The sequence below is a fragment of the Sebastes fasciatus genome, chromosome 21 (assembly GCF_043250625.1).
Source record: "Sebastes fasciatus isolate fSebFas1 chromosome 21, fSebFas1.pri, whole genome shotgun sequence".
In the NCBI taxonomy this organism is placed as follows: Eukaryota; Metazoa; Chordata; class Actinopteri; order Perciformes; family Sebastidae; genus Sebastes; species Sebastes fasciatus.
The window spans coordinates 1484603-1512048 of record NC_133815.1 but is presented as its reverse complement, the minus strand read 5'-3'; the positions used below and the strand labels follow the sequence as shown (position 1 = coordinate 1512048).

Here is a 27446-nt window from a genome sequence, read left to right as displayed (position 1 = left end):
GCCGCCGTAAACAAGTAACGAAAGAGCAAAGAGCCAATAAACAAGCTGTGTGAATACCTCACTCTGCAGGTGTGACACCTCTTTAGCGTGTTGGGTGTCGATGGTCTCCGGCAGCAGAGAGTACAGGTTGATGCTCATCTCCTTCTTCCCGTCCTCTTTATACTTCACCTGGAAAAGACACAAAGAAACAGGAGCGCTGGTTTTTGTTTCATCCAGCAGCCAACAGAAGATCAGTCCTGAGAAAGGAGGGGACGTCTTCTCCTTCCTGTCGTTACCTCGCTGACGAGCTCGGAGACTTCCTTAGCGTGGGCCGTCTCTAAGGTCTCGGGCAGCAGGTGGAACAGACTGGAGGAACCACCTTTCTTCAGAGCCGCTGCCTTGTACTTGAGCTGAACACAAACAGGAGCAGAGACTATTATCTACCATCTATAAACAGACTCAGGAGTTTGTTAGCTGCAGGTTTTTACCTCGCTCTGCAGCTCGGACGCCTCTTTGGCGTGCAGCGTCTCCATTGTCTCCGGCAGAGACGAATACAGAGAGCTGGACACGTCTTTCTTTCCCCGTTTGTACTTCATCTAAAATACATTCAATATGAAATGACACGTCAATGAAAATGAGACATCAACAGACAGGACTCTGCAGTATGAGAACACGTTGCTTCATCACCTCGCTCTGCAGCTCTGAGACACTTCTAGCGAACTGAGTGTCGGCGGTCTCCGGGAGCTGAGAGTAGACGCTCTGAGAGAGGCTCTTCATCCCGCTCTCCTTGTACTTCGTCTGAAAAACACAGAAGTTACTTCTCCGGACAGTTCAGATTCAGGAGGTTTGAAGTTCCTCGGTACAAACAGAAACACTTTGCGTCTACATATCAACCTCTTTCTTCTAGTATTTATTATTTTATTCAACACGGCTGCCTTTATCTCTTCATGAACTCGTCTTTGTCGGCGCTGACGGAGAGCCGGGCCTCATTAGTTTGACCCGTTTCTGTTCAACGTCGTTAAAATGCAAATTAAAGGCAGCGACGTGAGCAGATAACCTCTTTGATCCTTTTCTGATGATAATCACGCCGGTGATGACCCGACTCCTGGTAAAAGCATCACATATGATGAGCTGATGCAGCTTCCTGCAGACGCTCCTGCTGAACGCCCTCCTGCTCTGGGCCTTGTGAGCGTGTTCAGTGCATTTTAACTTTAGTTTAAATAAACACATGATTCTTGTGAATGTCCGTACCTCGCTCTGCATGTCGCTCATCTCTCTGGCGAAGCTGGTTTCTGCAGTATCGGGCAGAGTGGAGTAGAGGGAGCTGGACCTCTCCTTTTTCCCCATCTCTCTGTACTTAATCTGGGAATATGAATATGAGGAAACATATATATATATATATAATCTCCTCTCATTCATGGTGTATGTCCACGGCGTCTGTGCTCCGTACCTCACTGAGCAGCTCGGTGGACTCTCTGGCGTGTTGCGTCTCCAGGGTTTCCGGCATCAGAGAGTACAGACAGGTGTTCACTTCCTTCTTTCCTGCTTCTTTATACTTCGCCTGCAGACATCACAAAACACTTTTGTTATTAAATATCAATTATGATCTGTTTGTTTGAAGGGTTTCTGCAGCAAGATACATTTCACACTTGTTGTTTCCTCCATAAAAGTTGCTCTGCTTCCCTCCAGAACTCACATCAGTCAGCTATCAAGGATATTAAACATTCAAAATGAATCCATTATACATGCAGTCTGGGTAAGAACTGAGAACACTCTTCTTCTTTGGTGTCATTTCTTTCCATCTCACTGCTGCTGTGGTAAAGAGATGAATCTCAACCGTCCAACTAGCCAGAGACGAGTTTGAGAGACGTCCTTTCTTCTCGTCTCTGACCTTAATAAACATGTTGGTCAAGGAGAATAAATGCTGCCCGGTGTCCCCGTACCTCGCTCTGCAGTTCAGACAGCTGTTTGGCCAGCTGTGTCTCTGTGGTCTCTGGGAGCTGATGGTACAAACTGCTCTGATTCTTCTGCTTCACACCTTCTTTATACTTCACCTGCAGGAGACGCCACGTTAGCTCGTTGTTAACACACAAAAAGCTGATATAAAATCACTCATGTATCAGCTCCTTAGAAGGGAACATTCACCACCTATTATGTCTTTAATGAAGCTCTGCTATATTGACTCAGAAAGCTGAGTTTGTAGCTGTTCTTCCTGCATCCGGCGCCGTCATGTGACGTGACAGTGACGTAGTCTGGAGGTGAGGAAGAACGACAGGCTGCTATTTCAGCTTGGATGTTTAGTCTCCACCTCTGGGTAGCTCAAAAACACAACGTTGTTCTCTTCGCTTGTACTGCAAACTAGCTACGAAACAACAGCGAAAATGGCATCCCATAATATGAGTGCAAAGGATGTTATGGACGAGGATACATAGAGTGTTACAGGAATGAGTCCTAAAACCAGGAAATGAGTTAGCATTTCATCATCTAACATCACCTTTTATGTGTCTTTAAAAAGGCGGTTCCTAACAGGCGGCTAAATGAGACGACTAAACGTCATCACGCCGACTCGTCCTCCTTTACAGCCTCGTTGTGTTTCTACTCACACTCATGTGACCGTGGTGTAGTTCCTTTATATAACTTCTAACTTCTGGTGATTGCATTCACACTTCAAAAATCATAAAGTGGTGTTCATTAGTGGAGATTATCTTACTAAACAAAACGTGTAAATATCATAAACGTTTGTTTGCCACAGAGCTGATTTTCTGCAATAATCCAAAACCCAATGGAACAATCCTATTGGCCGTTAGTGGAGGGAACCAGGGAGATGCCAACCTACAAAAATACAACACGTCATCCCTGCAGCACTCTATTTTACAGTGTTTTGGCTGACTCACATATTCAGCTGTATTTATTATAGCCACGCTTTACGGCCGTAGAAACGCAGCGGAGAGAGGCCGAGGTTGCGGCTGCATTCAGGCCTCTTCACACAGGAGGAGCGGGACGAATAAACAAAATGTGAAATACTCGCCTGTTAATATTGTATGTCTAGGAGGGCTTTTATTGTGAAAGGAAAGAACGGAAGGAGTGGATCTGGTCTGCGCTGCCTTTATCAACGTTGAAAGGAGTAATAAAGTGTGCAACTCAGCTCCTGCCTTTATTCGCGGTGCGAAAGCTCAGAAAAATCTACATTGTTCCGGAAAATATCTACGCTGCTTTTTCACCGCGTAATATTTGTGTGAAAGTTTTCATGACAAAAACAACAGTTAGAAAAGATATATTGACGTGCTAATTAATCGCATGAAAAAACACCGCCGGTGTGTGAAGACCTTCAGCCGTGCAAGGGGATCCCAGCGGGTGTCAGAAGCTTGTGCACAATGCATCCTGGTACATGTAGGCACTGCTGGTACGACTCCACAAGCAGCAGAACTCAGCTCTCTGGGTCAATATAACACGCACTGATTTGAATTCACTACATTCACCATCAACACTGATTCCACATAAAAACAACAAAATGATCCAAGGAAAGAAAAACAACATAATTTCTATGTATTAATATATAAAATGTGTCTGTGACTGTGTGAATACCTCACTCTGCAGGTGTGACACCTCTTTAGCGTGCTGGGTGTCGATGGTCTCCGGCAGCAGAGAGTACAGGTTGATGCTCATCTCCTTCTTACCGTCCTCTTTATACTTCACCTGCAACGACACAAGATAATGATCAGTCAGTGTTGTGTACCAACGCAGAGCTCAACAGCTGCACAGCAAGTTGGTGCCAAACGGCAGCTTAATGGAATAAAAATACATTTATTATATATATAATTTAAAATAATAAAAGCTCCTCTGTCTCTCAAATCTGCTTGCAGGTTGTCGTGGTGCTTTTATGGTACGTGTCCACAGGATCCGTCCTTTCCACGCTTAAACAGGTAGCGTGGCGGCGCCATTCGAGAGACGGGACGTCACGTCGGCCGCCGGAAAAAAAGATCCAAAAAATGCCCGAAGAACAATCTGAAAAAAAGATCTGAAAAATGTCGGACAAAAAAGTCCGAAACAAGCATAAAGTTAAAGTCTAGGCTACTTGATGCAAATCAGCGACTTGAAGAAAGTTTATCTAAACGAGCCGCCATGTTGGTTACGGTTTGACAGCTGGGAGCAGCAGCCCACGAGGGAAAGCGTTCGTCCAATCAGGTGTCTAGTAGCAGCCCATCAAGCGTCCAACACTGGGTCCAAAAAACGCCGCTGTGGACACGTACCATTTACCTCAAATTAGCAACCTTTAAGTCACTTCCTGTCTGGGCCAGCGGAGCTACAACAGCTCGTTTTGTCCAACTCTTGATTAACTGACCAGATCTTCTCAGTGTTATTGTCTCTGTGGTGTCTCTATTGAAGCTATCGTACCTCACTGAGCAGCTCGGAGACTTCCTTGGCGTGAGCCGTCTCCAAAGTCTCCGGGAGAAGAGAGTACAAACACGAGTTCACGCCCTTCTTACCCGCTTCCTTGTACCGCATCTGAAAACACAAACACACACTTTAATGTTAAACATGGACACAGAAGCCTCTGAGCACCATGGCTTCCTGGTGACCCGGTCTCACCTCGCTCTGCAGCTCAGCGACACTTCTAGCGAACTGAGTGTCGGCGGTCTCCGGCAGCTGAGAGTAGAAGCTCTGAGAGAGGCTCCTCCTGCTGCCCTCCTTGTATTTACTCTGAGAGAGAACAAAACCACCTGTCAGCAGCTTACAGAGACTTATTTACCGAAACACTTTGGTTCCACGTGTAGTCCAACTGGAAGAAATGATTCAGGGAAGAACAATAAAACGAGTTGATAGTGAGGTCACTACATCTCAAACACATTTTCTATTGTCCCCGGGACGACACGCCAAACCGACGGGCGGCCGCTGGACAGTTTGGGGCCGTCGGTGAGCGTCAGTTTTTGTGGTGTGTCCCGCACCGTCACCTCTAGTCTGCCCGTGACGGAGGTTTTTCGGCCGATTCAACATGTTGAATCAGCGACGGCGCTCGTCGGTGAGAGGAATCACTCTGATTGGCTGTTCAGCTTAAACGAATCAGTCCACAAGAAGAGAAACGGAAGTGAGGAAAGCAAGAAAACGAGTGAAGTCAAGAGGACACACACAGAAGACTCTTCTCATGTTTCACAGCGACATGAACATCTGGAATGAAGCTAAGTGGTGAGTGAGAGCGGTGTGAAAATGGTCCGCTCTGTTTCATGTACGTATCATAACAACGGCTTGTATATCCTCCGTCCTCGCTCTTCCTGTTTCCCTTTCTGAGTGATGGATACAGACTACCGCCGCCTGCTGGCGTGGAGAGTTATTTCCTCTCACCAGGAGCAGAACGTACGAGCTAACTGGCCGTCGGCTGTCGTCTTTGCGGTGTGTTCGAGTGCGACTTGTCGGCCAAAACAAAAAGGCGACGTGAGGTGACACGTCAGGCGAACTTCGGCGCTGCTAGTTCTCTGATGTCGGGTCGGTGCGTCCCCAGCTTTAGTCTGGAGCCCTGGCTGTATCTCAAGGTACCGTCAGAATTCTGGCATCGACTTGGTAGCGAAGTTTCTCGTGACATTCCTAGTGAGAGGTTCATGCTATCCCCGGTGCAGGAACTCCCACCAACATGATGTTTGTTGGAGTGCACGTCGACGTCAGAGACAGAGAGAGCAGATTAAATATGAGTCTGGAGGGATCTGCTAAATCTATCAGTCAATTCAATATCAATCAACAGTTTACAGCTTCAACATTGTCTTTTTATTCACTTTAATCTCATTGCACACTGAAATACCTTCAGACTATTAGAAGACGTCACTTTGAGCTCTGAATGTTGTCATTATTTTGGACATCTTATGGACTAAATTATGACTTGCTCAACTGAAGAAAAAAAAAGAAATAAACTCTCCAGGTAAATGTGACGGCGTGACCTTTAAACACAGCGAGCTCTACTTCACCTCACTCTGCATCTCAGTCATCTCTCTGGCGAACTGGATCTCTGCGGTGTCGGCGAGCTGAGAGTACAGAGAGGACGGAGCTCCTTTAACCAGCACCTTAGGCCGATAATTCACCTGACACAGAGAGAGAGAGAGACGCATGTAACAAGGTCACTGCTGCAGGTCGGGCTCGTCGACATTAGGACCGCATTTCCCATAAACCCCGTGGTTCCTCTGTGTGTGTGTGTGTGTGTGTGTGTGTGTGTGTACCTCGCTGTGCAGCTGTGACATCACCAGAGCGTGTTGTATCTGAGGGGTGTCGGGAAGCTGAGAGTAGAGAGAGATGGACGCCTTCCTCCTCCCGTCTGCTTTGTACTTGTTCTGAAACACGATGACGTCACATCACTTCAACTGGATATGCTGCATTAAATAAACTCTGTGTGTGTGTGTGTGTGTGTGTGTGTGTGTGTGTGTGTGTGTGTGTGTGTGTGTGTGTGTGTGTGTGTGTGTGTGTGTGTGTGTGCGTGTCTGTGTGTGCATGTGTGTGTGTGTGTTCACTGATGAAACAAGTTGAAACTGGTACCTCGCTCTGGAACTCGTGGACGGTTTTGGCCAGCTGCGTCTCCGAGGTTACAGGAAGCAGAGAGTACAAACTGCTGCTCATCTCCTTCTTTCCTTCCTCCTTGTACTTGTTCTGAGGAGCAACATTTTAATAAAGATGGATCAGACTAGAGACCTAGAGCATTCAGAGGATGGATGGATCAGACTAGAGACCTAGAGCATTCAGAGGATGGATGGATCAGACTAGAGACCTAGAGCATTCAGAGGATGGATGGATCAGACTAGAGACCTAGAGCATTCAGAGGATGGATGGATCAAACTAGAGACCTAGAGCATTCAGAGGATGGATGGATCAGACTAGAGACCTAGAGCATTCAGAGGATGGATGGATCAGACTAGAGACCTAGAGCATTCAGAGGATGGATGGATCAGACTAGAGACCTAGAGCATTCAGAGGATGGATGGATCAGACTAGAGACCTAGAGCATTCAGAGGATGGATGGATCAAACTAGAGACCTAGAGCATTCAGAGGATGGATGGATCAAACTAGAGACCTAGAGCATTCAGAGGATGGATGGATCAGACTAGAGACCTAGAGCATTCAGAGGATGGATGGATCAGACTAGAGACCTAGAGCATTCAGAGGATGGATGGATCAAACTAGAGACCTAGAGCATTCAGAGGATGGATGGATCAAACTAGAGACCTAGAGCATTCAGAGGATGGATGGATCAGACTAGAGACCTAGAGCATTCAGAGGATGGATGGATCAGACTAGAGACCTAGAGCATTCAGAGGATGGATGGATCAAACTAGAGACCTAGAGCATTCAGAGGATGGATGGATCAAACTAGAGACCTAGAGCATTCAGAGGATGGATGGATCAGACTAGAGACCTAGAGCATTCAGAGGATGGATGGCTTTGACGACCCTTAACCCCCAGGTTGAAGCAGTGCTCTAGCCATCCACTTTCATCCATCCTTCTACTTATTACTACATCACCCCTCCATCGTGTCTGACCTCACTCAGTAACTCCGTCAGCTCTTTGACGAACTGGGTCTCCGTGGTCTCCGGCAGCAGAGAGTAAAGAGAGATCTCCGTCTTCATGTTCCCTTTGTATTTAAGCTGAAACACAAACAGACACACGGCGCTGTCAGAGCTGCTGCTGCTGCTGTTACTGTTACTACTGCTGTTACTGCTGCTGCTGCAGCTGCTGCTGCTGCTGGGTGAGTCTGAGCTTCACGTGTTGGTGTAGTGAAGTTCAGCTGTACCTCACTCTGCAGCTCTGAGGCCTCTCTGGCGTGTTGCGTCTCAGGAGTCTGCGGTAGGACGGAGTACAGAGACATGGACGCCTCCTTCTTCCCCTCCTCTTTGTACTTAGACTGAAACACAAACAACGACCACAACGGTGGATCAACATGAGAGAGAGTGTTGTATCTCTGTGAGGACAGATGTGTGAATGTAAATTGTTTGATGCTAAATGCAGTACCTGTGAGGGTTTCTGGATCAATATCTATCATTGTTTTGTGTTAATTGATTTACAATAATAAATATATACATACATTTACATAAAGCAGCATGTTTGTCCACTCCCATGTTGATAAGAGGATTAAATACTTGACTAATCTCCCTTTAAGGTTCATTTAGAACAGATAAAAACTGTGTTTGTCTTAAAGCGACAGTAACTTACATACCGCTCTAACACTAAGCTTATATAGTGTAGTGTAGTGTGTGCAGACCTCAGATATGACGGCGCTGATGTTCTTGGCGTGGATGAGTTCGGCTGCAGGAACAAACTGACTCCGACCCCTCATCTTCTCAAAGTCCTCCTTATACTTCACCTGCAGGCAGGAGGACACGTCAGTTATGTACCTTTATACGAGTGTGCAGAGTTCTAGTCTCTTTATGTCATCTCTAAAACATTTAAAACATCACAGCACCGCACTATTAAAACAATGTGAAAAACAAAAGTAGTAATAATTAATAATATGTAAATAAATCCTGCATCTTCCTCTCTGACAAAATAAAAACAATGAACATTACTACAGTTGTTTCTCCTTAAAGAGAACATCTGGAAGAAGAGATTTACATTTTATTTAAAGGGGAAAAAGGTGATAATATTACTGTAATACCGTATAATAATATCATATTTTTATTATATTTATATATTAATGTTGAACATTTATTGATTAGTAGGACATACGGGAAATTTAAGGGAATTCTTTAGGATTTAGGGAAGTGTTGTATACGTATATATGTATAAGGAGAGATAAATTATAAGAAAAAGAAAAATAGGAAATATGGAAAAAATATTTGCATTATACTACAAAATATAAGAATAATAAATATAGAAAAATAGAAATAAGAAATGCCTAAAATATGAATACTATAATATATAACAACAACAAATATGGACAAATAGAAATAAGAAATATTGAAAAATGTTTGTATTATAGTACAATATATAAAAGCAATAAATATGTAATAATAATAATAAAAAATATTTAAACATATTTTAATTATATTACAATATATAACAACCATAAATATGTAAAAATAGAAATAAGAAATATGTAAAAAATATTTGTACATAATATATCTATATATATTTGATAATCCAAATACTGGTCCAGCACGGGATGATCCAGGAGCGTTTACACAGATACACGCTAAAGATTCACGATACATCTAAATATACATATTGTTTATTATGTTGTCATTTCTCCTCCATGTGCTGCCATATACTACATATACTCTCTCTTTTTCTCTTTCCATTCGGGCTGCCAGGAGCACAACTTTGAACGTACTCGGCGTACGTCTCCATGGTAACAGCAACATCACTAAACTGGCTTTAGGATGGTGGCGAGTGCAGAGCTGCAGCTGGAGGATTAAACAGAGTGTTTGATGGAGATCCTGCAGAGTGTAACTAACTACTGCAGCGTCGTCGAGGTGTTTGAGGGCTGAACTTGATAGAAAGGTGCACGCGATGATGAATAACAGGCAGACAGACAGGCAGACAGACAGACAGGCAGACAGACAGGCAGACAGCAGCTGGAGGAAGAAGTGAAGATGATGACTTGCTTCCACCGTAGCTGATGAGTCATTCTGCTGCTTTGAGTCACACCAGGGAATCGATATCGCAGCCTCCCACATGATCCTACCATTCACCCTCATTCACCGCCTCTCACACACACACACACACACACACACACACACACACACACACACACACACACACACACACACACACACACACACACACACACATACATATACATATATACGCCTCAAACTGCTGCTGCTGCTGCTCAGGTCACAAAGAGGTTTTCCTTTCAGCGTGTACGTTCCCTCTGCGCTGAATAAAAGGCCAGTCATGGCATCTTTACAGGGATGGTTACCCATGGCAACCCGTGTGTTCAGTTCATATCAGAAGAGTTCACATCCAGAAATTTTTCTATTCATGAGTTGAAGATCCAGCAGCAGATATCACACACTAAAATATATCTGGGTCAACGTAACACCGAGGCAACGCTGCTCTAACTTCTCCTATCTGTATAAAATCAGTGGGTGGACCACTATGGGATGTAATGATGGAAAAAATATAGTCAACGGTGAGAGATGAATATTGTTTGATCCTGTTTGAATTGCGCCATGAATCACGAACATGATGTTTGTCAATTTAAAGGGACTCTATTAAGAATCAGAAATGCTTGTTAACAGCAACACCTGTGGCCGTTAAGTCAACTAAAGTCAGCGTCCTGTTGCTGGCGCTTGTGCTCGCTCTACATAGACATGAAGGAGCATCGCTCAACACAGTGAGGAGACACACGTCAGCTAAAAGCACAACATCACTCTATATTTCAGCTGCTTGGCAGTAATGTTAGCTGACCAGACCAAGGTCTCTCCATGAATCAATGCTGGCTTTTCCTGCCTCAGCCTCCCGACCACGGCCGGAGGGAACAGGGGAGACGCTGGAGTTTTGGTCGGAGACGATAACGTTTCTCGCTGCGGAGCGTTAGCTGCGGCCGCCATGACGACGGCGGTGGTCGTCCTTCCTTCTTCAGTCAGCTTGGTTCTCTATTGGCTATCGTTCTTTCCCACGCGACTGCGTCATCGGCTGTCCTCGGGGTTCCACACACACAACAGGAGATCCCATCGGAAATATTCAACATATTTAATATTTGAAGTTGACTTCAGAGCCGATCGGGGGATGTAAAAAACACTCTGAATATACCTCACACCACAGGAACATCTGGAAAGATCATCTTTACAACCATCAATCAATCAGAATCAGGACTAAACTCAGCTGATTCATGTGTAGTGTGGACCCGGTAGAAGGAGAAACAACTCTATTATTGTTCATTGTTATTATCAGGTTCTGTCAGGGAGGAAGATTCAAGATTTATTTACATACTTTTTACATTATTAATTATTAAAATGTTCCTTTTTTTTAAGCTTAGTTTCTGATTTTTGCTGTAAAGATGGACGGACTAAACGAGGTCCAACTGAACTCTCGACTACTAACACACAGAATAACCTTCATGAGCTCTTAGTGCCACCAGAGATGATAAATACACATCCTGTATCTCAGTGTCGGGCTGCTCTGTGTACCTTCATGTTTACAGCTCTACGTCGCCCTGAAATAAGAACAGACTGACCACACGGTGAATGAACTCACGTCGCTGACGAGCAGGCTGCACCTCCGGTTGAACGCTGGGTCTGGTAGCGGAGGCTTCATATCGGAGGAGGCCTGGAAGCAACAAATGGGAGGACGTCATTTAGACAGAAGTATGTTTACATTAAATGAAATCTCTCTGTTGCACCTCAGGCTAATGTTGGTAAAGGACAGTATTGTCAAAGTGAATTATCCGTCTGACCCCGCTAACAATACTGAGACGGACCGGTGAGTCAACCAGAGGAAACGTTTCCAACAGGCTCCAGATTCAGCCCTAAACATCCCACCATCAAAGGCTAAGAACGGCACATTTTCATTTGTAGTTTCACTAATCCTCTCTGAGCCCGCATGAGAACCGGCATCACCAGGCGATGCCCCACGCCAAGGTCGGTACAAAGACTCTCAGTCAGAGCAACTAAACCTGCCTCTCAGCAGACTGCAGCTAAGAAAAGACGTTTAGCAGCACAAAGAAGACGGAGCTACAGTTTGAGAGCATCATGTGCATCGACGAGGGCTGTCAATCACACGTTACTCTATCTGTTCTAAATGAACCTTAAAGGGAGATTCATCAAGTATTTAATACTCTTATCAACATGGGAGTGGATGAATATGCTGCTTTATGCAAATGTATATATATATTTATTATTGTAAATCAATCAACAACATAAATCAATGACAGATATTGATCCAGAAACCCTCACAGGTACTGCATTTAGCATAAAACAATATGCTCCAATCATAACCTGGCAAACTGCAGCCCAACAGGCAACAACAGCTGTCAGTGTGTCAGTGTGCTGACTTGACTATGACTTGACTATGACCCATAGAACCCATTTACATTCACACATCTGGAGGTCAGAGGTCAAGGGACCCCTTTGGACATGGACATGACAGTGTGCAGTGTTATTTATCCTCCTTCATGACCAGCTAGTATGACATGGTTGGTACCGATAGTTTCATATGATACCAGTATCTTCACTCTAGCTTTAAAACTGAGCCGCTACAACCCAGAAAATCACAAGTTAATGTGTTAAGGAAATTACTGACATCCCTGATAGTAATATAACAAGTAAGGTAACTAATTACTTTTAAATGAAGATCAGCTACTGAAACGATATGAAATCATGTCGACTATAAAGAAAGTTAAGTGATCTGACTGAGAACATCTGAGTCGTCACTTTAACAACAGAAACACGTTTAACTCTACAGGTGAGGAATAAAAGCTCAGATTCAGTTTAAAGAGCTGAGTCAGACATCTTTTCAAAAAGTTGCACACAGGCCGGAACATCTTTTCTAATCTACGAGATAACAGATTAATTATCTGGTTCCTCACACGAACACATTTAATCACAGATCTGCAGGAAGTTGCTGATTTAGGAATCTTTATAAACTTCATGATTTCTCTTTCTTTACTTTGTTATCTGATTATTCTCATTTTCAAGTCGAGTTTTTAAAAGTTGCAGGAAGTTTCTCACCTCTGATTCCCAAGCTCCCAACAGCTTCTTCGCTTGACGCTCCTCTTCCTCTCCCTTCTTCTCTTCTTCTTCTCCTCCCTCCTCCATCTCTTCCTCCTCCTCCTCCTCAGTTTCAACCTTCTCCTCCTCCTCCTCCTCCTCCTCTGTTAGTTTGTCAGTTTCAACCTTCTCCTCCTCCTCCTCCTCTGTCCTTCTCGTATCACGTCAACCCGTCCTTCCATGGTTACCACATCCTTCCTTCTCTACTCACCGTCATCACCTCCCTCATCTCTCCATCCAACACCTCCTCTTCCTCCATGTCAGCCCCCTCTGAGGACGGAGCACAGTTCATGTTTAGCTTCAGTTTTCTTTCATTTAAACGAGGGAAGCAGGAACATACGGCCGGGATCATTAACGGGAAACAACGACTGAGGTTATGGATGAAAAGTCTATACAAATATAAATGATTTGAAGAAGTCATTTAAAAGATTATATAGATGCTCCTCAGGCGGGTTTATATGCACATAAAAGAACGTTTGTATTCGATAATAATGCGTTAACGCAAATTTGTTTTAATGCCACTAATTTATTTAATGCATTAATGTAACTTTGATTACGTAATTGATATCGTCGTAATCTTCTGAGTAAAAAAACTCACAAATTTACAAGAAGAAAACTTGAATATTTTCTGAGATTGCAAGAAAAAAACTCATAAATTCTCTGAGACTGAAGTCACATATTTACGAGAATTTGTTTTTTAATATTCTTAGATTAAAGTGATACATTTATGAGGAAAAAATGTCGATATTCTCGGAGATTTAAATTGTAAATTTATGAGAAAACAACTCAAAAATTTCAAAGAAAAAAAAACTTGAGTATTCTCTGAGCTTAAAGTAGTAATTTAAATAGTAAATTAAATTTAAATAGTAAATTAAATTTAAATAGTAAATTAAATTTAAGTAGTAAATTAACGAGAAAAAAACTGAAATATTTTCTGAGATTTTAGTTCATACATTTGCAAGAAAAAACACTTAAATTCTCTGAGATTAAAGTCACATATTTACGAGAAAAACATGTATAATTCTGAGATTAAAATTATAAATTTACGAGAAAAACCTCACAAGTTTCCGAGAAAAAACCCAATTTGAGTATACTCTGAGATTAAAGTCCTACATTGACGAGAAAACACAATTTTTTATCAAAACTGCAGACTGATTAACTCTCATGTCAGGATCCTTCGCGTCACGGTTGTCAAGGTCGGCGTGTTAAATTTCGTCAATCCGTCGACCTTCCTTTCAGCTTCTTTAAGGTCACTCGATCAGGAATCACCTCTGAATGTCTCAGCCTCGTCACACTTTTCAGCTTTTACCGACCTTCCCTGAAGTCACCTTCCTCAACGTTGAACTCACCTCGTCTGATTTATGAGCTCTGAATAACTCTTCCTTTTGGCCTCCTCAGTGTTTAGCCTTTTAGCCTTTCAGCTTTCCAAACGCACACTACTTCTGAATACGGCCGCTCCTTTTAACGCCACTCTGTTTCCTCAGTCTCTTCTCAGGCTTGTTAAACATCTGAACATCTTGGTCACTCTTTCTTCTTCTGAATCTCTTGGATACCTTTACTGCGCTGCGCTGCCTCGTCCGGTCATGACTGTCTCATGTGATGTCTGACTGTCTCCTGGCTGTCGGTTCGCTGGGTACTTTCTTATCACTTTTAACTTCCACATTTAGCCCTCTACTCAAGACCTTATCGCCGCCGTGCCCTTCATCCCAGTCACAGTGCCAGCGTCGGCTACGCTGAGGGTACGCACTGTGTGGATGCCGTCTGTGTGTTGAAGGTGAGTTCAGGAAATATCGTAAGCTGGAAGGAATGCTCAGTTTTAAAGCTCGAGTGAAGATACTGGTATCATATTCACTTCATGTCACTTCAATTCAAACAAACATGATTTCATATCGTTTCAGTAGCTGATCTTCATTTAATGACAGAAACAGATTCTTTAAAACCAGAGAAGACCAGTAGGGGAAGTCAGGAAGTGTCATAAATTACTAGTTACTCCTTTCAAAAGTAATAATCTTACTTTACTTATTACTTAATGTCAAAAGTAATTAGTAACGTTACTCTCTTACTATTAGGGCTGGCAAAGTTAACGCATTAACGCAAATTCGTTTTAACGTCACTAATTTCTTTAACGCATAAACTTGTGATTTTTAGGTTGTAGCGGACTCAGTTTTAGAGATAGAGTAAAGATACTGGTGTCATATGAAACTACAAAACCTGATGAATCCATCGGTACCAACCATGTCATACTAGCTTGTCATGAAGGAGGTTAAATAACGCTACGAACTTACACTACATTTTGGCGAGGAAAAACTGCCATGGCCATTTTCAAAGGGGTTCCTAGACCTCTGATTGTGTCTCCTGATCTGCTGACGATGTGAGAACAGTGTAGTTACAAAGGTCAAATTCATGTCATGTCACCTTCCTGAGATATAAAGACAACACACTGAGCGGAGAGAGAGAGAGAAAGAGAGAATTTAAAAGACTAATCAAGAGTAAAGGGGGAATCTGATGAGGAGCAGAGAGGGACGAGCCTGATGACTGTAATCAGGGTAAAGATGAATCATGTGCCGGTGTGATCCTGAGAGGCAGCAGGTAGCCTGGCAGTGTGATCAGAGCGTCAGATGGCAGCCGAGGTAAACAGGACGCCGACCTGATGAAGAGCGAGCGGAGCAGATCTGACGGTCTGTCGGCCAAACGACCATCTGCTGCTGCACAAACCGCGGCTCAACACGACCACTAAACACTGACTCATCCCAGCGCATCGTCTGCATTATGTTCTTATACAGTACATTCAGAAACAAGTATAAACCTCAAATTAAGAGATAGATACAGGAATAAAATAAATAAGGGAATTTCTTTTTCACATTGTTCGTATATCTTGTTGACTTTACTGAACCCCTGCAGACCACATGGAGGTCTCTCCATGAACATGATTTAGATCTGATCCTAGTGTTGGCTTTTCCTGCCTCAGCGCCGGCTGAGGCAGCGGGGCTCTGCAGCGTGTCTTCCTGCTCTCTCCGGCTGCGGGAGGAGAGAGCAGGAAGACACCGGCACCCGGTCGGTAACGAGACGATAACGTTTCTCTCTGCGGAGCCCCGTCACTTCACAAGACACGGGAAACCTCTGTTGGTCTGGAGGAGCTGCAGCAGTTATTTCTGCACAAACGTCCACTGAACATTCACTAGATATTCTCAGAGCTTCACCTCTAGACGTGAACGCGCGATCACTCCACACTGCAGGAGAGTTAGTTTAGCTCTGAGAATATCTAGTGAATGTACAGTGGACGTTTGTGCAGAAATAACTGCTGCAGCTCCTCCAGACCAACAGAGGTTTCCCGTGTCTTGTGAAGTGACGGGGCTCCGCAGAGAGAAACGTTATCATCTCCGACCAAAACTCCGGTGTCTCCCCCGTTCCCTCCGGCCGCGGTCGGGAGGCTGAGGCAGGAAAAGCCAACACTAGGATCAGCATTGATTCATGGAGAGACCTTCGTCTGGTCAGCTAACATTACTGCCAAGCAGCTGAAATATAGAGTGATATTGTGCTTTTAGCTGACGTGTGTCTCCTCACTGTGTTGAGCGATGCTCGTTCATGTCTATGTAGAGCGAGCACAAGCGCCAGCAACAGGACGCTGACTTTAGTTGACTTAACGGCCACAGGTGTCGCTGTTAACAAGCAATTCTGAAAGTTACAAATAGTCTCTTTAAGGTGCACTTCCACAGTTATTTTAACCCAAACCACCATCTTTTCCTAAACCTAACTAAGTAGTCCCGTGTTGATGGACATTTGTAGGAAAAAGCATTAAAAATACGATGTTGCAAGTCGTGCTGAGCGTCACGAAAACAAGGGAAACTCGTGTCTATGTGCACGAATCAAATAGACGAACTGCTGTGAGACTGTGTGATTAATCGTGATTAAATAATAGAATCGATTGACAGCCCTAGTAGAAACTATTTCTGATATTCCAGGGTACAAAACGTCTCCATGGGAACACCACCAATAACACATAAAAACAGACTTACTCAGATGGAAAGTAATTAATGAGGTCTTTAAACACATCACGGGTCTAGTGGCCTGAATAACAGCTGAGTCCTGAAGGCATCACGGTCTCACCCAGAATCACAGTAAACAGCCTCTCTGGGGAACAGATCCGTCTCTTCTACGAGCTAAACTAAGAGACACAGTTCTCATAGGTGGGGAAAAGAGAAGTGACCAGGAGCTCTCTCTCTCTTTCTCTCTCTCTCCCTCCCTCAGATGTTGTTAATGAAGTGTTTTCCCGAGGAGTCCCTGTGATCCGGTCCTGATGTGAGAGACACAAACTCTCTCTTCAGGCTTACTGAGATACTGAGATCAGACACAATCTAGTGGATCTGATTCCTCCTTTTATTCTCTCTATTCTCTCTCTCTCTCTCAGTCCTGCTCTTCCACCGCCCTCACACCTTCCTCCTACTATACCCTCCTCTTCCTCCTCTTCTCTCAGCACCAGGTCGGCCTTCAAAAGAGCTGAGTAATAAAATATAATATATGTGGGCTGTTGAATGCCACGCCATTTAAAAAGAGAGAGAAAGAGAGAGGAGAGGAGAGGAGAGGAGAGGAGAGGAGAGGAGAGGAGAGGAGAGGAGAGGAGACGAGACGAGACGAGACGAGACGAGACGAGACGAGAGGAGAGGATGGAGGAGAGGAGAGGAGAGGAGAGGAGAGGAGAGGAGAGGAGAGGAGAGGAGAGGAGACGAGACGAGACGAGACGAGACGAGACGAGACGAGAGGAGAGGATGGAGGAGAGGAGAGGAGAGGAGGAGAGAGGAGAGGAGACGAGAGGAGAGGAGAGAGGAGGAGAGGAGAGGAGAGGAGAGGAGAGGAGAGGAGAGGAGAGGAGAGGAGAGGAGAGGAGAGGGGAGGGGAGGGGAGAGGAGAGGAGAGGAGAGGAGAGGAGACGAGACGAGACGATGGAGGAGAGGAGAGGAGAGGAGGAGAGAGGAGACGAGAGGAGAGGAGAGAGGAGGAGAGGAGAGGAGAGGAGAGGAGAGGAGAGGAGAGGAGAGGAGAGGAGAGGAGAGGAGAGGAGAGGAGAGGGGAGAGGAGAGGAGAGGAGACGAGACGAGACGAGAGGAGAGGATGGAGGAGAGGAGAGGAGAGGAGGAGAGAGGAGACGAGAGGAGAGGAGAGAGGAGGAGAGGAGAGGAGAGGAGAGGAGAGGAGAGGAGAGGAGAGGAGAGGAGAGGAGAGGAGAGGAGAGGAGAGGAGAGAGAGAGGAGAGGAGAGAGGAGAGGAGGAGAGGAGAGAACAGGAGAGGAGAGGAGGGGAGAGGAGAGGAGAGAGGAGAGGAGGAGAGGAGAGAACAGGAGACGAGAGGAGAGGAGAGAGGAGGAGAGGAGAGGAGAGGAGAGGAGAGGAGAGGAGAGGAGAGGAGAGGAGAGGAGAGGAGAGGAGAGGAGAGGAGAGGAGAGGAGAGGATGGAAACATCCTATCGTTGCAGATTAATCGTCTTCCTCTAGTAGTAGTTTGTTGTTAAGAAGGATAAAATAAAGCTTTATTGATCCCCAGAGAGATGTGGAGGTGTTGCAGCAGCACAAAGAAAACAAACAGAGAAAAATAAAGTATATCAAATAAAAAAGGCGAGAACATTTTATAGGTGAAGTTGTACAAGTAATACTATTTTCATTATTATTATGGCCATGATTATTATTATATTATTATTTATTTATTTTTATTATTCAGTATTTAATTATTTTCATTTTTTATCTATTTATTAATTTTTTGCAGTGTTCTTCTTGTGTCTTTTGACATTATGTTTGTTTATATAGAAAAGAAGCATGGCGATACTATGTTTTACTATCTGTGCAGACAGTTCACACAGCGTGCACCAGAATACTATGTTATAATCCTGTTTTATTGATGCATAGAATGTTTTATGTCCATCTCAATGTTTTTAGATCAAAATACGACAACAACACACAATGAGAAACTGTTTCTGCAGGATAACAGAGAAAGATGAACACTCTCTACCTCGGCATCATCTGCTGAAGGTCACTGGGTCATCAGGACACACATGGGAGGAGCATCTGTACGCACACACACACTCACACAGACACTCACACACACTCACGCACACACACACAGAAACATCTATTCAAATGAAAATGACTTCCACAGTTTGTCTTTTATTCTATAAACTGCTTTGCTTCTATCGTCTTAAAATCCCTAAGTACCATAATAAACTCTAATACAGTAAATAATTCATTCATTCATTATTTAAAAGAAAAAGTAAAACATACACATAGCAACGGTCTGTTATTCATAGCAACGGTCTGTTATACATAGCAAGGGTCTGCTATACATAGCAACGGTCTGTTATTCATAGCAACGGTCTGTTATACATAGCAAGGGTCTGTTATACATAGCAACGGTCTGTTATACATAGCAACGGTCTGCTATACATAGCAAGGGTCTGCTATACATAGCAACCACAGCAACAGTCTGTTATACATAGCAACAGTCTGTTATACATAGCAACGGTCTGTTATACACAGCAACGGTCTGCTATAAAGAAATAACAGACCGTACAACGCCGTGATTGACCAATCAGAATCGAGTATTCAACAAAGCCGTGTAATGAATAAATAGTAAATCAGGGTCACTTACACTCACTGGTTCCAGGAGGAGCTCCTCTTCAAACAGCTGATGTCGTCAACACCGGAGGGCTTGATGATGTCACATTTTGTGTGTCTGTGTGTGTGATCGTGCTCACTGACCAACGTGCACCCTCTCTCACTTTCTCACATACATTTCACTCACCAGGACAAACAGTAACATAGTGTATTGTCTGTGTGTGTTTACTGTACATACAATGCTGATCTGCTCCTGAGTCCTTCTGAGTCTTTGCATCTCTGGAGTGTCGGACACGATGCTGAACCCTCGACCTTTACTCTCTTCAAAGTCCTTCTTGTACTTCACCTGCAGGACAGCGAGAGGGACAGAAACACTCGATATGTTAACCCCTCACCAGTCTGACCCTTTTCTTAGAGGGGATGTTCAGGGGGAAATAAATAGTCAACAGTAGATGTCACATAGAAGTGATGAACATCATCTGAAAGCTGGAACCTGAAGATTCATTTGAGATGCTGCTCAGCACTGTGTGTCAAGTTCTTCTAGTCATAAATCTAGTATATGATGTCCATCCCCATGCTCTATTATGTCTCATAAGTTGTTGCAGCAATTTTTGGGTTGATTCCATTTGTTACACAGATTTGGTGCTAAATTTAACCTTTTTTTTACCACTGGAGAATTGATAAAAATGATCAATAATCCCTCCAAAATACCACATTAAGACACCAAGACCTTGAGGAACACCATAGAAAAATACATGCTGTGATTTGGGATCAAAAACTTTTGACATTTGGAGATTTCTGCAAGAATTTTCATTTTTCGGCGATTGGATGGCGAGCACTTCTGTTATGTAAACTGCTCAGAAACATGGTTGGTACCGATGGATTCCTTATGTTTTCTAGTTTCATATGATATCAGTATCTTCACTCTAGCTTAAAAACTGAGCCCGTTACAACCCCTGAAAGACAGAATAGTGGCTGGATTTTTAATGGGTTAAAGGAATATTCACCCTCAAAATCCTCCATTAGTGATGCATCGGTTTGAGTGACATTAATATTTAAATATTGATGTGTTGCATTATTTACTAAAATGCTGAAACGTTTCCAATGTTCATCAAATGGTTTTAAACACATGGGAAGGGAGGAAACATACCAGAAAGCATCGCAGCTCCAACACAAAGAGAGGTTAGAGGCTGCAGTCATGACCTGGTTCATGAACTAATGAACCGGATAACTCGGTTACAAGACCACCGACAGCAACGAGACCTAGATCCCACATCACCGAGGTGATACAGAGGAGTAGCTGAAGGTGGATTTTTACCTTCTGAATGCTCCCACACAGCTGTAATAATTACACCACTCAGCATTCAGACAGACCACGGCAGCACACCGTATGAAAAGAACTTTAAATATACTATAATCGCTCCTTGAGTATGTTGAACGCTGATATGCAGGAAATGAAAAGGAAAGAGGGTTTTAGAACATGATCTTTGCCATGGTGATTCACAGAGGCATCTCAAAGTCCAAAGTGCACGTAAAGTAGAAGTGATTATTGGTTATTTGTTTATCATAAGTACGACTGGGTATCGAACCTCAATACTTTGAGTACTGACCAAAATATGTACACAGAACTGAGTATTAAAAACCGCCATTTATCAAAAGTCTGACGCTGAAAGATGACCTGATGAAGGCTGCAAACCAAAACCAGTGGGGTATCTCCGGTTCTGAGAAGTGAAGCCAATGCTGACATAGTTGGCAAAATTACAAGATGACACCAACCAGAAAACAAGATGGCAACGACCAAAAAACTATACCACGATGACCAAAAACCAAGATAGCGACAGCCGAAAAAAAAGATGGTGATAACTGAAAACCAAGATGCAGATGGCCAAAAAACAGGATAGCGACGGGCAAAAATCAAGATGGTGACAACCAAAAAACAATACCAAAATTACCAAAAACCAAGATGGAGACGTCCAAAAACCAAGATGGCGACGGCAAACAACCAAGATGGCGACAGCAAATAAACAAGATGGTGACCGCCAAAAACCAAGATGGAGACGACCAAAAATCAAGATGGCGACTGCCAAAAACCAAGATGCAGTTGGCCAAAAACCAAGATGGCAACAGCCAAAAAACAAGATGCAGATGACAAAAAAAAACAAGATGGCGATGGCCAAAAACCAAGATGGTGACGGCAAAAAGACAAGATTGAGATGGCCAAAAACTAAGATGCAGATGGCCAAAAAAAAACAAGATGGTGACAAACCAAAAACCAAGATGGTGATGGCCAAAAACCAAGATGGTGACAAACCAAAAACCAAGATGGTGACGGCCAAAAACCAAGATGGTGACAAACCAAAAACCAAGATGGTGACAAACCAAAAACCAAGATGGTGACAAACCAAAAACCAAGATGCAGATGGCCAAAAAACCAAACAGCTTGGAGCTGAGAGCCTCAGACAGGAAGTCAGACTGTACTGAGACACTAGCTTGTTGTTTCTTGTCTTTTCATGGGATTTGTTGACACTAACAAAAATGTATTTATCCAAATCTGAGTTATTGCTGCATCGCTGCCAAACAGCAGGCAGAGCGGTCGATTTACAGCCCACAGACGACAGCAACAACAGAGCGGCAGGCGGACGTTTCTCACTCCGGTCCTGCCGGCACTTCACTTCGACCTTCAGAGGAAACGCTGCAGCTCATTTAGCCATAAAGTCATCGTGCTGGTGTCCATCAGTCGTCAGTAACAGCCCATTGGGCCTCAGAACGGAGTTACATAAGGCTGTAAACTGCAGATATATGACTCAGACACTTAGTGGGTGTGTTCTGGTATTCTGCTCTCACGGTGATTGTCCCCGTTCTCACTACAAAGCAGATTAAATCCACATTCATCAGTCGCAGGCTCCCTGCTGAGCTAATATGACAAGCTAACGAGCTAAATCACACACACAGGAAAGCAGCTGACGCCACATACACACTCACACCTATGGAGGGTGGAAATAAGAACGACTCGAGCATGAAAACGGACATCTAGTTCAGCTTTTTTGGACTCCGACTGGTGTGTTTAGTGATGAAGGAGTGATGATGGGATGAAGGAGGAGCTGATAAAACAACTACCTGATGGAGGAGAAGGTCTACTGTAGGATGGATCTGTTAGACAGAGAATCTGATGTGGTCTGATAAAACTATAGAAATATACTAAAATGGAATTAAAAGCTATAATAACAGTAATAGTAGTAAAACTATGTGAAGTAAAAACTAGATTAATAAAATAACAATAAAATATAATAAATGTATACAAATAAAAAAAATAAAAAATGATTAATAAAATAACAATAGAATATAATACAAATATAAAACTTAAATGCAATAAAATAACTTATTTATAAAATACCAATAAAATAAAACAAATGTATACAAATTAAATACAATAAAATAAATGATTAGTAAAATACTAATAAAATATAATAAAAATATACAAATTAAATACAATAAAATAAATGATTAATAAAATAACAATAAAATATAACTTAAATATACAAATTAAATACAATTAAATAAATGATTAATAAAATAACAATAAATATAACAAAAATCTAAAATTAAATACAATAAAATAAATGATTAATACGTAAACAATAAAATGTAATAAATATATTTAAATGAAATACAATTTAACTTTGATTCATGAAATAATAATAAAATACAATAACATTTTACAACTTAAATACAATAAAATAATTGAATAAAATAATAAAACAATATCCATTCTTAATCAAAGTTCTGGCAGAATAGTATTTTAAAGTAAGTTAAGTAAAAAAGATTGTATAGAGGACGGATCTGATGGAGACAGATCTGAGTGAACTTGAAGAATGAATAACTGTAATTTGAAATGTGAATAATAAAATACAGGTCAATAATCAATATTATCTTATATAGCTCATAATTGATCTTATATTTTTTGATAAATTAATCAAAGAGCTGCTTTGGCTGTGAGACAGACACCACACCACCGGGCGGGTCACATGATCCTGTCACATCCACTCCTCTGTACTAGAACACAACTAGGTCAGTGCTGAACATATGAGGGTTTTCCCACTGTGTCTATGCACGCTCACACCGCACGGCGTCTTTGTCTATTATAATCAGCTTCCTGGAGCACGACATGAAAGCTTCGGCGCTAATAAGAAGAGATTTCAACATCACCTCCGGGGACATCCGACACATGGATTAGAAAAGTTGAAGAAGAGGAAGAGGAAGAGGAGGAGGAAGAGGAGGAGGAGGCAGGAAAGTTAAAACATAAATATCTCTCCTAGAGGTAACGGGGGAAATGAGGAAAAATACATTTTCACAGGTGAAATAGTCACATCAAAAGCATCGATAGTGATGTAAATGTGAGACATTCTCCTCCGTTCTTATTTCAATTAAACTTCGCACCACAAATGGAGATTTTTTTTGGAGACTCCCACTTTGATATCAGCCTCATCCATTATGTCAGGTAGCTGAGCAAAGCACAGAGCGACTGTCTGAAGGCGCTGTAGTCGGTTTCTGCTCTGTGGACTGTATGTGTTCTCATGGGAGTCTGAAGTGCTGTCATTCTGTCATTTTATGGACTTTATCAGCTGCTAAGGAGCGTAAACAATAAGGCTGTTGTTACCGTACGTTACCATGACGCTGTTTCCATGTGTGACATTGCTGTCTTTCAGAGGCTGGAGCAGATTCAGTTTTAAAGCTAGAATGAAGATACTGGAATCATAGTAAACTATAGAACCTGATGAATCCATCGGTACCAACCAGGTCATACCAGCTGGTCATGAAGGAGGTTAAATAACGCTCGGGTTCCCTTTAAGTTATTAAACTTATTATTGGAGTGAGAGACTGAATGATCTCACAGTCTGATACAAGAAATAACAGATGGACAGTTTTGGGAAGAAAACAAATCACCAGATTTCGAAAGACCGAGAGAAAGAAAGACAGACAGACAGACAGACAGACAGACAGACAGACAGACAGACAGACAGACAGACAGACAGAAAGAAAGGAAGGAAGACAGACAGAAAGATGAACGGACGAACGGACGAACGGACGAACGGACGGACGGACGGAAGGACAGAATCATGGAGAGACGGACAGAAAGAAAGAAAGAAAGAAAGAAAGAAAGAAGGACGGACGGAAGGAAGGAAGGACAGAAATATGGACAGACAGACAGACAGACAGAAAGAAATAAAGAAAGAAAGAAAGAAGGAAAGACAGACGGACGGACGAACGGACGTAGGGACAGACAGACAGACAGACAGAAAGAAAGAAAAAAGGACGGACGGAAGGAAGGAAAGACGGCTGATGGACAGAAGCTTGGTGGAGAACACGATGTAGAGGGAGACAGGGAGACAGACAGACAGGGAGACAGACAGACAGAGAGACAGACAGACAGGGAGACAGGGAGACAGGGAGACAGGGAGACAGGGAGACAGAATAAATGTGTAAATCTGGACTGTAAATGTCAAACTGGTAATAAATGGGTTTTATGAGGGCAGAGCGGGACACAAACAGCACGTCCCCTTCTGCTGACTGCTGAGTGGACATCTGTCCCTTTGTCCTGCTGTCTGCTGGGCTCACACACACACACACACACACACACACACACACACACACACACACTGAGACAGGATGAGGACATATGGCACATACGTGTCTCCGGTTTAGACGTGTTCTTTGCATCCGTTTGTGAGACAGTAAATCAGCACAGTGACTCGTCTCTACGGAAACACCTGAGCGCTTGTTTTCACCTCCATGTGGTGGAAGGAGGTTACCACTTTTACTGTTGTAGTCTGAGTAACGTGACTTCATATCCGCTCCGTATCCGTCAACCAAAACAAACCGTAGCGAGCCGAAACTAGAAAGCAGAAAATGGCGAAGGGTCCACTTTTGTGTGATTTATTGTGTTGCAGCTTTTACATTTCTGTGCAAACTTAAACAGCCCAATAAAAACAGGAGGATGGAAGCACGCTGATGGGATCTGGATCTGGATCTGGATCTGGATCTGAATCGGGGGGGAGGATTACCTGGCTCTGCAGCTCGCTCTGCTGTCTCAGTCTCAGGTTCTCCGGTGTGTCGGCCACGATGGTGAACGACGTCTTGGGGTAATGTCTGAAAGGAGACAGAGCAGCAGCAGGAGTTAACGGAGCAGACACCAGACCCTCCAGACAGCAGCAGGTACATACATGTATGATGTATTAACAGACGGGAAGAGTTCAGTCAAATATTATCACAATTTACCAAAACATACGCCTACTAAAGTTTGTTCTCATGCTCGATGATGTCACCTTTTTTCTCGTGAATTTGCGAAATTGATCTCAGGGAATATCCACAATTTTTTCCTTGTGAATTTGTGATTTTTTTTCTCGGAAATTCACGACTTTATCTCAGTAAATATCCAAGTTTTTTCATGTAAATGTACGACTCTAATCTCAGAGAATATCCACGGGTTTTCCTTGTAAATTTGTGATTTTTTTTCTCTGAAAATTACGACTTTCATCTCAGAGAATATCTAAGTTTTTTTTTCTTCGTATATTTATGATCTTTTTCACAGAAATTTACAACTTTACTCGGAGAGAATATCCAAGGTTTTTTTCTTGTAAATTTACAACTTTAATCTCAGAGATTATCTAACACCACCTGGACGAGACTGGGTCTTCATTAAGCCGTCAACAGCTGTGTTAGAGGCAGCTGGATCACGCGAAGAAGAAGAAGAACTGATGGCCAAGACGTGTAACCATTCATCTACTACATCGATGTATCCATTCATATTCCTACGATCTGACTACATCGATGGGTACTCGGCAAGTTGTAACGTAAACGTAAACGTAAACGTAAACCAATCTAAAATCGATTCGTAATGTAAATAATCTGCCTTAAGGAGCCCCGGTAAAGAGGCGCCGTTCATCTGCACGCACGCTGGCGCCGCAGAGATGGCCAAAAACGGCAACGCCTCCCTCTCGCTGAGGGAAAAGGCAGAAGAAGCAAGCCAGTAAATTATCATTACTTTATATTCATGTAATAAATATACAAATGTCAGAGAAATGATGCACAGCAACAAAGATTCAGTTTTAATAATGTGATTATATCCCTGCATCTTTCTTCATCCTATAAAATCAAACGGCAAAACATGACAAAAACAGAAAAGGACGAAGAGGAGGAGAGCTGGAATGGAGGGGAGACAGATTAAAGGAGAATTACAACGACCGCTAACAAAGTCTGGTTTCAGCAGTTTTCCTGAGAGCCGGCTGATTCATTGAGTGTGAATCACGATGCCAGCAGCATCCAGCGGCCCAGTTTGACCACTCCACTGAACTGTCCTTCACTCCTCCTCTCCTCCTCCTCTCCTCCTCCTCTCCTCCTCCTCCTCTCTTCCTCCTCCTCTCCTCCTCTCCTCCTCCTCCTCCTCTCCTCCTCCTCCTCCTCTCCTCCTCCTCCTCCTCTCCTCCTCCTCCTCCTCTCCTCCTCCTCCTCTCTTCCTCCTCCTCTCCTCCTCTCCTCCTCCTCCTCCTCCTCCTCCTCCTCCTCCTCTCCTCCTCCTCCTCTCTTCCTCCTCCTCTCCTCCTCTCCTCCTCTCCTCCTCTCCTCCTCCTCTCCTCCTCCTCCTCTCTTCCTCCTCTCCTCCTCCTCCTCCTCTCCTCCTCCTCCTCCTCTCCTCCTCCTCCTCTCTTCCTCCTCCTCTCCTCCTCTCCTCCTCTCCTCCTCCTCCTCCTCTCCTCCTCCTCCTCTCTCCTCCTCCTCTCCTCCTCTCCTCCTCTCCTCCTCCTCCTCCTCTCCTCCTCCTCCTCCTCTCCTCCTCTCTTCCTCCTCCTCTCCTCCTCTCCTCCTCCTCCTCCTCTCCTCCTCCTCCTCCTCTCCTCCTCCTCCTCTCTTCCTCCTCCTCTCCTCCTCTCCTCCTCCTCCTCCTCTCCTCCTCCTCTCTTCCTCCTCCTCTCCTCCTCCTCCTCCTCTCCTCCTCCTCCTCCTCTCCTCCTCCTCCTCTCTTCCTCCTCCTCTCCTCCTCTCCTCCTCCTCCTCCTCTCCTCCTCCTCCTCCTCCTCCTTCTCCTCCTCCTCCTCCCACCTCACCTCTTTCTTCCTCCCACTCTCATTTTCACATCTCTCCCTCCCTCCCACACACTGTCTCTCTCTCTCTCTCTCTCTCTCC

The 27446-nt window shown here is 43.6% G+C and overlaps 2 protein-coding genes across 9 annotated transcripts in view; both read right to left on the bottom strand.

The window, feature by feature from the left end:
- The window catches only part of LOC141759839 (uncharacterized), a 53626-nt gene extending 40821 nt beyond the window's left edge, over nucleotides 1-12805 (bottom strand). For 7 of the 8 annotated variants that reach the window (XM_074622260.1, XM_074622259.1, XM_074622266.1 and 4 more), the window contains exons 1-18: nucleotides 12625-12805; nucleotides 11153-11224; nucleotides 8214-8315; nucleotides 7746-7856; nucleotides 7495-7599; nucleotides 6496-6606; nucleotides 6183-6293; nucleotides 5934-6047; nucleotides 4570-4680; nucleotides 4375-4485; nucleotides 3565-3675; nucleotides 1923-2033; nucleotides 1430-1540; nucleotides 1231-1341; nucleotides 667-777; nucleotides 468-575; nucleotides 276-389; nucleotides 58-168 (exon numbers count right to left, since the gene is read on the bottom strand). In XM_074622260.1, coding sequence (XP_074478361.1) covers nucleotides 58-168; nucleotides 276-389; nucleotides 468-575; nucleotides 667-777; nucleotides 1231-1341; nucleotides 1430-1540; nucleotides 1923-2033; nucleotides 3565-3675; nucleotides 4375-4485; nucleotides 4570-4680; nucleotides 5934-6047; nucleotides 6183-6293; nucleotides 6496-6606; nucleotides 7495-7599; nucleotides 7746-7856; nucleotides 8214-8315; nucleotides 11153-11224; nucleotides 12625-12711 — 1923 coding nt within the window. In that variant the 5' untranslated portion in view covers nucleotides 12712-12805. Of the gene's footprint in view, nucleotides 1-57; nucleotides 169-275; nucleotides 390-467; nucleotides 576-666; nucleotides 778-1230; nucleotides 1342-1429; nucleotides 1541-1922; nucleotides 2034-3564; nucleotides 3676-4374; nucleotides 4486-4569; nucleotides 4681-5933; nucleotides 6048-6182; nucleotides 6294-6495; nucleotides 6607-7494; nucleotides 7600-7745; nucleotides 7857-8213; nucleotides 8316-11152; nucleotides 11225-12624 lie in introns of those variants that run through there. The other variant, XM_074622264.1, reaches the window with a different exon arrangement.
- Nucleotides 12806-12863: 58 nt separating this feature from the next.
- LOC141759863 (LIM zinc-binding domain-containing Nebulette-like) overlaps nucleotides 12864-27446 on the bottom strand; it is a 35495-nt gene continuing 20912 nt past the window's right edge. The window contains exons 3-5 of the mRNA XM_074622331.1: nucleotides 25328-25412; nucleotides 18664-19611; nucleotides 12864-12933 (exon numbers count right to left, since the gene is read on the bottom strand). Of these exons, the coding sequence (XP_074478432.1) occupies nucleotides 19426-19611; nucleotides 25328-25412 (271 nt within the window). The 3' untranslated portion in view covers nucleotides 12864-12933; nucleotides 18664-19425. The remainder of the gene's footprint in view (nucleotides 12934-18663; nucleotides 19612-25327; nucleotides 25413-27446) is intronic.